The sequence below is a fragment of the Papilio machaon genome, chromosome 20 (assembly GCF_912999745.1).
Source record: "Papilio machaon chromosome 20, ilPapMach1.1, whole genome shotgun sequence".
NCBI lineage: Eukaryota > Metazoa > Arthropoda > Insecta > Lepidoptera > Papilionidae > Papilio > Papilio machaon.
Genome location: NC_060005.1, coordinates 2542578 through 2554945, shown reverse-complemented (window position 1 = coordinate 2554945; position 12368 = coordinate 2542578). Strand labels below are relative to the sequence as shown.

At 35.3% G+C, this 12368-nt stretch overlaps 1 protein-coding gene across 1 annotated transcript in view; it reads left to right on the top strand.

Annotated features, from left to right (window-relative positions):
• Positions 1 to 11510, top strand: part of LOC106710037 (protein unc-13 homolog B) — a 134696-nt gene extending 123186 nt beyond the window's left edge. Inside the window, exons 22-38 of the mRNA XM_045682834.1 lie at positions 2235 to 2413; positions 2798 to 2948; positions 4056 to 4214; positions 4441 to 4566; positions 4806 to 4973; positions 5124 to 5237; positions 5384 to 5551; positions 5853 to 6074; positions 6213 to 6379; positions 6695 to 6836; positions 6959 to 7090; positions 7177 to 7320; positions 7598 to 7817; positions 8023 to 8121; positions 8543 to 8705; positions 9064 to 9190; positions 9351 to 11510. Coding sequence (XP_045538790.1) covers positions 2235 to 2413; positions 2798 to 2948; positions 4056 to 4214; positions 4441 to 4566; positions 4806 to 4973; positions 5124 to 5237; positions 5384 to 5551; positions 5853 to 6074; positions 6213 to 6379; positions 6695 to 6836; positions 6959 to 7090; positions 7177 to 7320; positions 7598 to 7817; positions 8023 to 8121; positions 8543 to 8705; positions 9064 to 9190; positions 9351 to 9524 — 2655 coding nt within the window. The 3' untranslated portion in view covers positions 9525 to 11510. The remainder of the gene's footprint in view (positions 1 to 2234; positions 2414 to 2797; positions 2949 to 4055; positions 4215 to 4440; positions 4567 to 4805; positions 4974 to 5123; positions 5238 to 5383; positions 5552 to 5852; positions 6075 to 6212; positions 6380 to 6694; positions 6837 to 6958; positions 7091 to 7176; positions 7321 to 7597; positions 7818 to 8022; positions 8122 to 8542; positions 8706 to 9063; positions 9191 to 9350) is intronic.
• Positions 11511 to 12368: the final 858 nt, after the last annotated feature.

The window sequence follows — 12368 nt, the reverse complement described above, 5'->3', positions numbered from 1 at the left end:
TCTCTGTTATTCTCAAAAGAATTAGACTATGTTTTTCACAAGTTTTAGCAGTGGACACCTACGGTTAAATAAGCAGTTCAAGATTTGATTTAACTAGTCGGTAGATTACACATTAGTCGGTGTTGTCTTCGCTCCTTAGTAGTTCTTAGTACTAGTAGTTTAGGAGCCGCAGTTTATAAAACAATATAAAAAGAGACCACTAACATAGGTTGTAAATCGCCAAAAGCCTTCGATGATACAATTTGTTATAAAAACTAGGAAAATATTATTATTTTCAAATGTCATCATGAAAAACACTTTTCATGATTCACACATAAATATATTATCATAAAATGGTTTTATGTTCGTAAGAAAGCTTCATTTAATTTATCCATTGCCGTATTTTTTGATATAACAGCGAGGAACACACGCACGTTCCATACGAAATGACTTTTCATTATTTAAACGTGCGTAAAAATATATGTCTACTAAATTAACTAGATAGTGAAATTAACTGTCATACTCAGAGTCTTTAAACGGCTGTTAAGAAGGTATTTAACATTATGTATGAGAAAATAAGCTAAATACTTAGTAACTATGAAATTAATATGTGGCAGTGTTTTTTTTCGTAATAATTCGACATTAAAAGATAAGTACCATTTAAACAACTGAAGGTGTCCCACTTAAACATTATTTTTATAGATAATATGATATCTTTATAATATCTGAAAAATTTAAAAATAAAACTGATGATAAAAATCACAGTTCTGGGAATGTCATTTAATTTAGAATTTTAATTTAAAAGATGAAAAAGTTTTATGAAAGTACAATATTTTTTGTATAATGGAGTCATTATTTACAGTGCCTTCGGGGATTTAAATTCATAGAGCCATATTTATGTAGCATTGTAACGCTGCAGAAATATTTTTCATTTTTAGTACTGATTTTGACATGTAGCAATTATGTTTAGACATTAACAAATACTCTGAGTGGCAGTCATTAAGGACACCTCGAAATGTTTTGAATGAGTCTACATATAAGCCAAGACGTTCGATTTTTCATGACGGTTTTAACCGACAAGCATTACCAAAGTTCATTGTACATATAAGTACATAAGGCAATGGCGTCGCGATGTTGAACTCCGTAACCAGCAAAGCAATTAAAATCGCCGGGTTTCGAAGATTAATATTACCTTGTGTACAAGGGGCATAACTGTACACTGTTTTGTTACATACACGCTAGGGTTAACCTGTAGGTCATGTATGTTCCCGTTACTATTGGTTTTTGTGAAGTAGCACTTGTCAAACATATGGTTGTCTCCGTTTTGTCAAAGAGAATGAGGAGGATGATACTATGATTTTATACTAGTGCTTTCATAGACGAAATCTACAGGACGTATATTATCGTCATGCAAAATCTAACGAGTTTGTATTTCGTTATTCCATATTCAAATAATCTAAACGCTATCAAATAGAGGTTAATGGAAAATACACATCTGTCATATTAATCAGTGTTGCGCTTGGATCGGGTCAAACGCCAGTGGAAATTCAATTTATTTTCGGGCAACATTTTGATTTCCCGCGTGTATTCAATACCGCTTCAAAAGCTGTAACCAGTAGAACAACGAGTAGAGGAAAATATTAAAACCAACTGTATCGGTCCGACGCTATTGAAATATTAAATTTGTTTTCACACTCCAGTTCGCTTGGAGTTAAAGGAATTATTTTGAAACAGAAACAATGTTTTATCTGTATTTTTTTCACTCGAATGTACTGTACCTGATGTGCAGCGATATTGCCTTTTAAAAATAATAAAAGTAAGACTCAGAACGACATTATAATGCTCCAAGAGGGGGTACAATTAACGTATCTTCGAGATTCCTCTAAAAATGTATTTTATTTTATATCGTGCTATATTAATATTATATTTTTTGTCATAAACATTGAAATTAAAGCTTGTTATTAATTAATAATACTCAGTTCATCTTTATTAATAAGGAAACCTGTTATTTGTTTATAATAAATTAAAAGTAACATTAAACGGTAAAATTAATTACATCAAATTGAACCGTACGCTATAAACTTGTCTTAATAACAGGTTAATATAGCCTCCAATAAAGTTAACGCTGAGAAAATTATAATACCCATAATGAAATTATCCCAGCGTTTTAATTTCCCTCGTAACCTTTTATATCGTAATAAACGAATAAAGACTTACAAAATGTTAGACATTTCACGATCATGTTTTCGTTTCAGTATACCTGTCTACACGAGAATTTGTTTCATTATCTGTGTGAAGAAAATGGAGGTGCTGTTACATTGCCCGCGGCTAGAGGGGATGATGCATGGAAAATATACTTCAATGAAATACCAGAAGAGATCGTGGATGAATTCGCCATGAGATATGGCATAGAGGCTATTTATCAAGCCATGACGTAAGTTCCCACAAAAATAAAGCTGACGTATAATATAAAGTTAACAATTTATCATAAAGAAAATCTTTAAAATTTATAAAACTCTTTATTTCCGTATTAAAATTACGTGTAACGTCATTTTCTTTTAATATAATGTTCACTATTAAGGCTATCGATAACCATATCAAACAACTTCAAAGAGTTAACGTAATTTTTCAGAATATAATTTTCATAAATTTAAATCTGCCATGACATTTATTAAAATAAAAGAAAGTGTTTACAGTGGAAGGGTATTCAAAAATAAAGTACATAAGGTTTTGAAGATATTTTTAATGTAACATCAATTTTATTAGAGGATATGATAGAATTTTTTTATGTAATTTTATTTACTTTAATTAATTACAGGCACTTCCATTGTCTATCGACTAAATACCTGTGCGCTGGCGTGCCGGCTGTCATGTCTACTCTGTTGGCCAACATCAACGCGTACTACGCTCATACAACCGCATCATCAGCAGTATCCGCGTCGGATAGATTTGCTGCATCAAACTTTGGGGTATTTATTACCAATACATACGTAAATTTATTTACTTTTTCAAAACGAGTTTAGCAATCTTTTTCTTCGATTTACGGTAGAACGATAATTTATTTGAAAGATCTTAGTAATAATATAAATGCTTATGTTTGGAAGTATAGATGGATGGATGTTTGTTAGAAGGAACCAGAACAGCTGCATGGATTACGCTGAAATTTAGCAGAAAGTAGCCTGGAAGAACACATAGGCTACTTATTAAGCTTTTTTTTTAATTCCACACGAATCACATACGACAGCTAGACATTTTGTTTTTAAAGTAAAATATCCACGATTATTCTATTTATCGCTTCAAAAATACTGCATTTCTATGCACCGGCTTGAAATAATAACTTCTCCATCTCAAGAATGAACGACTCAGAAATATTTTCTCGTGTTCCAAAGAAGCATTAAACTTAGTCATTTTATCGCCAATTAAATTAAATTACTTTATACATTTTGTGTTAAACTTGGTCTTGTGTTTTCTGTCCTATCGTTAAATTCTCCAAATTTCCCACATTTTGTTTGAAAACTTTAAATGAACGGCTTGTTTAATTTCACCCATGTTTCACTGGCATAGCTTAAACAATGCTTCCCGCGACTGTATGAGCACTTTTAAGTTTTATTGTGTGACCAACACAAAAAACTTTTGTGAATTGTTCTCAACATTACAAGTTACTGGGTCAAATCCAGATGAGATCATTGCGTATAAACTCGTATTTAATATGACCTATTTCTTTTTTAAATTAAAATTATTAATTTTAAAAAGTTCTTAGTTTGCGAAAAGCTGTGTAAGTATTAAAAAAAAATAAGTAGGGTAACTACATTATGCTGTTAAAAGGTATCAAATGAAAGAAGGTTAAGAATTTCCTACCAGATATTAAGTCACTTTAGGACTGTCATGTTCAGAAATTGTTAAATGGCCATTAAGTCACTCTTATTGTAGATTTAGTATGTGTAATCTACCTTCACGAACTATTTAATTCACCCTTAAGTTACTGAGTCAGGCAATTACTATATCAAACGCATTCCTCGTTTTTAATACACATAATTTCAGCCGATAATTTTAATTGTTGTTACAATTTCCAACAGAAAGAAAAGTTTGTGAAGCTACTGGACCAACTACACAACTCGTTGCGTATAGATCTGTCAATGTACCGCAACAATTTCCCCGCCTCCAGCGCCGAGAAACTGATGGATCTCAAGTCCACAGTCGACCTACTCACCAGTATTACATTCTTTAGAATGAAGGTATGATACCTGCTTAATGAAACTAAGCTTTGTAAGTGTGTTCCAGAAATCAAAATCGTTTCACAATTGGACCTAAGATCGTTATAAAATCAGTATACTATTGAAATCTCAGTTTTAAAAGAATCACAAACTCTGCTTTTAAAATAATATTGAGACAGAAAAGCATCTCTTACAATTTTTGTGGTTTATTGCTTTTTGTTGGTACTAATCTTTTTTTCGTTTCCAGGTTCAAGAATTAAGCAGTCCACCGCGTGCGAGTACAGTCGTCAAGGATTGCGTCAAGGCTTGTCTCAGATCTACATACCAGTTCCTCTTTGAGAACTGTTACGAACTGTACAATAGAGAGTTTCAGGTAACATTCCTAAGATGTTAAAAGCCATTTTTAAGGTGGTAACGTGAAATCACTAGAAGTGAGTGAAAAGAGAAGTAATTGCTGCGCAGAGATCTGACAAGGTTCTAAGAAAGAAGGATACAATACCTTGCCGGACAGTGAGGGTGGAGAGTTAAACGATTAGAGAAGGGTGTGAAAAAAGACTAGAACTGTTGCTACGACTTTGATTTCAGTCTTCACATACAAACAATTTTTTGCAGGTGGACCCTAACGAAGCTAAGCGCGACCCATCTGATCACGGACCTCAGCTAGATTCGGTAGACTTCTGGCATAAGCTGATAGCACTCATAGTTTCAGTTATTGAAGAAGACAGGAACAGTTACGCACCCGTTCTCAATCAGTTCCCGCAGGAGTTAAACATTGGTCAGGTAAGATTTTCCAATATAATTAACTTAAACACAATCCATGGTAGAAACAAGTAATTAAAAATATTAACTCTTTCAATGCCACCGTCTCGGCAGGCAGTTCTAAAATCGTAATGGCATAGAAAGTTAAGAGTAAATTTTTAATTAATGCAGCTTTCGGCGGCGACGATGTGGTCTCTCTTCGCAGTGGACATGAAGTACGCGCTGGAGGAGCACGAACAGCACAGGCTTTGCAAGTCTTCTGCTTACATGAACTTACACTTTAAGGTATGTTATGATAATGGATAGTTGACATTTTACGAGAGTACCCTTCTACCAGTATTAATATTTATTAAATATTATACGGTATTAACACTTTCTTACGTATTAATGCTAAAAGGGGATTTAAATCACACTCTTTCTCTTTGTAACAGGTGAAATGGCTACATACAAACTACGTGAAGGATGTGCCGCCGTACTGCGGCGCGGTGCCTGAGTACCCGGCCTGGTTCGAGCCTTTCGTGATGCAGTGGCTCAACGAGAACGATGACGTCTCGCTCGAGTACCTCAACGGTGCTTTTAACAGAGACAAGAGAGACGGGGTAATGGTCCACGCTTAGATAAATAGCACAAACAACAAATATAGTACTCATTTTAAATATCAACGGACAAAGTCAGGGTAGTTTTAAACTGGGTGAATCCATCTTTTTACAAAAGGAGATTCATGTCTACGAAGTCTGTTTAATCCTGAGAAAGTCTTTCACCAAATAACTGATAAAGCATGAGTAAATTTGCCAAGCATCGTTGATGTAAAACGATATAAAAAGTGTCACTTAGATTTAATGAAGTTTATAAATCATTATTTTTATTCATTTTATAGAAAATGTATGAAATTGTCCACAGTTCCAAAAGTCCAGCGAGCATGCACTGTTCAGCAACTCTGTGGTAGATGTCTTCACACAGCTGACGCAATGCTTCGATGTGGTCTCCAAGCTAGAGTGTCCCGATCCTGAGATTTGGAAGCGATACATGAAGAGATTCGCCAAAACCATCGTCAAAGTGCTCGTCGCCTACGCTGATATCGTGAAGAAAGAATTCCCTGAACATCTAAAGGAGGAGAGAGTGGTATGTCCAATTCTTAAACTTCTTACAACATTTTGTAAATGCTAGTGCTCGAAATTGGAAAAAGAAAGAGCGTTATTACACATTTATCTGTACATACTATTGGAACTCTTAAATGATAACAATGCAATTGTTTCGTAGGCGTGTATACTGATGAACAACATCCAACAACTGCGAGTGCAGCTAGAGAAGATGTTCGAGGCAATGGGTGGAACCAAACTGGAGCGTGACGCCGCCGACATTCTGCACGACCTGCAGCAGAGCCTCAACACTACACTCGACGAACTTGCCTCTATGTTTGCTAACAGGTTGATACTTTATTTGGTTTTAATACAATCGGTTCAGAAAAATTAACTCTAATTACATTATTCATTGTACATAACGTTGTCCGAATATACGAATTCATAATTTGAATTGTATCGTAAAAGGTTAATATCCAGCTTTAAATTGGAGCATAGTTAGTGATTTTAGACGATCTTTAAGCAATACGGAATTAGTTAAAAATCATGAGTTAATGGATTGATATTCCATGATTTCAATTGGTGCCTTGAACTGTGACAGCGTAGGCAACCGCTGTCAAACTTAATAAGATGTGTAAAATATGATGTATTGTGTTGCGGCAGCTTGGAGATCCGCATAACGGCCAGTGTGAAGGAGCTAGGCGAGTTACTGCAAAAGGTGGGCGGAGGCGCAGCTCCGGGACAACCGCAGCCGCCCGCACACCATGAGGCAGATGAAGTACTACGGCCTCTTATGGACATACTGGTAAGTATATTCATCATAGTTTAGAGTCCATAAAACAGGTGGAGTTGTCGCCACTTATTTTCCTCATTGAAGTAAACCTATATTTTCGGGCGTTAACATTTTTCTGGTTTTATTTATTTTAGGACGGGTCTCTAACGATGTATGCAGAGTCGTGTGAGAAGACAGTACTGAAGCGATTGCTCAAGGAATTGTGGAAGATAGTCATGAAAATACTTGAAAAGACTGTTGTGCTACCACCGATGACGGACAAGACGGTACTCGCAGCGTTTATAATTCCTACAACTTGTTTTTTTATAAACAAGTAGTTTAGTACTCTATAATTCCATTTTTTATATTTTAGATGATGTTGAAAAATCTGACGAATAACGCAAAGAACTTGGCGGCCAACGCAAAGATCGAAGACATGACGCAATTATTCAAGAGTACGGTGGGCAAACAGGACGTGAAGCATGCCTTGTCCGGTGTCATGGATATTTCTAAAGAGGTATTTCCTATTCATTTACATTTATTTATTAAGGTTATTGGGAATAAATCAATGCTTTTTAAAATTAATAAAAAACTTTATTTGAAACAGTTGCTTTAGTTAAAATAATAGCTTGAAAAGATAAACGATGTCAGTACTTTACCATAGTGTAGAATCCTAACCAAGTAATAGTTAGCTTACTATTCCTAATAGTTATGATTTAATTGAGCGATAATCATAACTTTAAATCCCATTTCCGTGAAATAACTTCAGTTAAAAAATAATATTATTTTTACAGCATTTGTCAGCCGAAAAGAGTTTAACACCGAAGCAATGCGCAGTGCTAGACGCAGCGTTAGATACCATCAAGTTGTACTTCCACGCGGGTGGCAACGGCCTCAAGAAGACCTTCCTGGAGAAGAGTCCGGAGCTGCAGTCTCTGAGATACGCTCTAAGTCTGTACACGCAAACCACAGACACATTGATTAGAACTTTCGTCACCAGTCAGCAGAATCAAGGTAAGTGTAAATACAATTTTCTGCACCTTGATTGGCTTTTAAATTCTTAACTTCAATACAAAAAGCATATCAAAACAAAAGAATATCTTAAAAATCAATGCTTCCTGTTTTTATACGCGATAGCTTATAGCGATAAAAATGTATAGCACTTTTCAAAATTTTGCACCTCATATTGTTCGTATATTCGTGATGGTGATGAGTATAGACGCTGCAGTGGCGGAGGAGGGCAGCGTGGGTGAGGTATCTCTGCAGGTCGACCTCTTCACGCACCCTGGCACCGGCGAGCACAAGATCACCGTCAAAGGTAACCACTGAAACAATTATTATTTAGTCTACTTATTTTATGCATCTTAATTATTGATGGTCAATTGCTTCTCAAGATGTCCCCCGTCTTTAATAACTTGGGAGAAAGAGCCATTAAAATTGTGCACTATCTTTAAATGCTGATATTTCAGACCGTACAATTTTTTTTCTCATTGAAGAATTTCTTGGGAGAGGCTTTAAGATATTTTTATTCTAGTTGATTAAATACGTAAATGATAAAAAAACTGACAAGTAAACTTAATATGGAAGTAATGTGTTGCATAGTTATGCAATTTTTTCCCATTTATGTAATGTCAACATACTGAGAATGGAGCGGTTATGTCTTTGTTCTGCATTCACTTTAGGTATCGATTACTAATCGATATAAATTATTGAAAGATAAATGACTGATAACTTTATAGTGGTTGCCGCCAACGATTTGAAGTGGGTGATTGCCAGTGGCATGTTCCGTCCATTCATCGAGGTCAACCTGATAGGTCCCCACCTAGCGGATAAGAAAAGAAAATTCGCCACCAAGTCGAAGAGCAACAACTGGAGTCCGAAATTCAACGAGACTTTTCATTTGTAAGTTTTATACGCATTTCTAAAAAGTGTAAAATGAAATTTCAAGTATATTAAATAGCTCAGCCACCAGGCCATTCATGTAAGTTTTTACCGCTTGTGATCCTACTATAGTTTCGCTGAGACTGTCATTTTGTCTTGGAATATATAGGCCACTTATATGAACATCATAACATTTGGTTTGTTGTTAAACATCTATAAAAAAAGTATTGCACCAATGATAGACACCAAAAACGTCGAATGGTAGATCGTTCAGGAAAAAGGTCTCCACAAAATGTGGAAAAAGTTCTCCACAAAATTTGGAAAAAGGTCAACGAGAAGATTTAGTATAAATAATAATCCCATGAATCGTGTTATCCAGTATGGTGAGCGCGACGGAACAGCTGGAGCTGTTTGAGCTTCACGTGTGCGTGCGGGACTACTGCTTCGCGCGTGAGGACCGCCTCGTGGGGCTCGCGGTTATGCGCCTGGCGGACATCGCGGAGCAGGTACGAAAAACTATTTGACATTAAGTGAATTCACCTATTATTATAATTATAATTGCAGTGATTGTGGTGTGCTGGAAGACTTGAGGTCTGACATTGCCACAAAGTCCCTTTAAAAACAATAATAATAATTGGTTAATAACTAATTTATGTATTCCGACAGGGTTCATGTGCATGCTGGTTGCCATTGGGTACGCGCGTCAAAATGGATGAAACTGGGTGGACGATACTAAGGATTCTATCACAGAGGCACAGCGATGAAGTGGCGAGGGAATTCGTCAAGCTCAAGTCTGAAATGAGGTCGGAGGCTCCCACCGGCAGTCAGGCGCCCGCGTGAGGTCGGGACACCGCTCTTGATGCACGCAAGAACTTAATTAAGACATTCAGAAGACGGGACAAAGGATCCGGTTGTGATGTTATCGTAGTTCCAGTTGACTTGAACGATACGTACAATAATGAACTTTGTCCGGGGCGGCTCGCGCGTGCAGTCTGCGAGGCAGCCCGCCGTACCAAAGCGTTCGACACTGAAGTGTATCTTCCGATAACTTCGGTAGTTTTCGGTCAGCGTTCGTTTTTTTTAATCGATTTCGTAGACCACAATGTTTTTTGTAAATAAATTAAATTAAGTTTTGCGTATAGTGAAGTATTTTGCACAAATTGTTGTATATTTTTCAATAGAAGCTGATCGATAACGGCCAGAAGCCAATACTTCCGTTTAGGCATTCAGCAAAAATAATTTAGATTTAGTTGAAGTTTCTCTTACACAGGCAATTATTAACTTTTTAAATATTTCTAATGACATTTATTGGACTTTATGCATACAATTGTTGTTGAATACAGTTTTTACTGCATGCCTAAAATGTATGAAGCAATCGATTACATTCACTTGATTGTATTGATACTTATATGGACCAAACTTTCGTAAATATGGATGCATTACCTAATCCTTAATGTTTAATATTAAATCTGCATAATTATTTATCTAATCAATCATCTAATCGTTAAATTTGTACAGTATTTAATATATGGCCTTATGTTAATTATTTCCTACATTTGTTGAAAATTCATATGCTTCCGTTGAGGAATATGTTATAGGAGCATTAAAGCGGTTATGTGGTGCAGTGAACGAGAGAAACGATTAACTGGTATTCATATAAACCGCTTCAAATATTATACCCTCAAATTAACAGACTCGCTTGCCAATTGTACGTTTAGAGATACCATTCGGTCATATATTCAATGTAATCCCATCTCTTGTCCCGTTTTGTGTGAACTATTTAATGTTACTTTTGTTTCAAAAAATGTAAATATTCTACAAAATTACAATGTTGTTTAAACGTTTAAGCACATATTTACCCTTACTTTAATACGCTTGTCTTGTAAAACGATATATAAATCTCCTATGTCTTTTTGTATATTATTGAAAATTGTGATATTGTTATAAAAATTAATAACTGTCGTGGATGTTTGCGGGAATAGTTTGGAACAAGTTCATGCGTGTTTATTGTTAAATTTGGCTTCGACGTGTAGTTTGTGGTGGTGTCCGGTCGTGTCCGGACAGACGGAGTTGTGTGTATCTCGTATCAGTGCTCAAATGCATTTTGTTATAATCTATCAGACGTAGAAAGGTAATGTTCTCAGTCAGTACGTGTTGAATTTTGTTGATAAATAGCTCAATTTGAGAAAACAACATTCACCTCACCTATCAGCCAATATGCAGAGCGTTTTCAGCAATGATGTAGACTCTGGCACGTCAAGAAACGTTCTTACCTCGGAAAGTATACGATTTTTACGATACTTTTTGTCACTGACCAAATCTGTTTTGATAGTGTTTTAAGGAATAGTATTAAGTTTAAGTGTTGAAAGTTGCAATACAAAGATAAAGTGATTCGTAGCACATGTTTAGAAAAGAACTGATCGTCCAATAATTTAGTAGAAATGTAAATTGCCTTTATAAGATGTAACAATGAACATTGAAGAACCACAGTTTTAGTAGTTACAATTAGAAGTTGCCTTTGTTTATAGAATTTTTGATATAAAGTGAGATCATAGATTAAAATGTTCAAAAGGTATAGTTCAGTTCACCTACCCTGCAGCGTTTAGTTCACGTCACGGCGTTCACCTGTCTTCCACGGTGGAACGCCGCGTGAACGCCGCGGCGGAGTGACAGCTGGGTCGATGTGAACGAACCTTACAAAACTGCCGTACAGAGTCTACGCGGAGCTGAAAGCGTGATCTGAAGCACATCACTTTACCCACACGGAAATTAGATTTTTAAATATTAGTATTTATAATTGATTACATATCTGTAGATAGAGAATGTGGTTTGTCTAGTCCAAATCTCAATAATGTATATTTAATAATATTTAATCTTCTTGTCTATCGTTTTTTTTAATCAAAATTTTTTGTAACCGCGTTGACTGATTCTATTAGTTTAGACGCAGCGTTTCTTTTATGTAGTGTTTTCGTTGGATCAATTTATCACATAAAATAGTTTTAAAAATTATTACTATTGTATTATGAAAGAAATTCTTTGTCCATCGCAATAATTAAACTTAAATAATTGAAGAGTTCAAAACTTTAAAATCACGTGTGCTTTCATTGGATACCGTATCGGTATATTGTTTAGGTGGGTATTTAGATGGAACATGATCGTTGTCGGATAGTAGTTATCGTAATTGCCGTCTATTGGAAGGAAGGTTTGTTCCGAAACATCTCGTTTCATTGAAGATAGTTAATTCTTCGATGGTTATATTCACTTGTATATACTTACAATCAGTAGGTACGTCCACTTCATCAAGAAAGCATATTCCGATGGTATCTTGATATGTTTACATAAAGACAATGATGTCGTATATAAACCTTGGTAATCTCTTTCTCTTATGTATCAATTGACCTGTCTTTATGTATATGTGTCAAGATTCGTGAGTGAATAGAATAAAAGCGCACAGTATTCATTCTAATCTCATCTTTATGTTAATAATATTAAAGAATATTATCACGTAAACTTTACCATTCGACAATACTTGGTAAATACTTTTTTTAAGTGTAAAATGTGATCGAATCGTCGCATTCATATAGGCATCTTTGTAAGTCTGTTGCGCTCCAGTTTTAGTATTAATATTATCACTAAACATTGCATATATCTTTGTATAAATGCATATATGTAAATGTTACATGT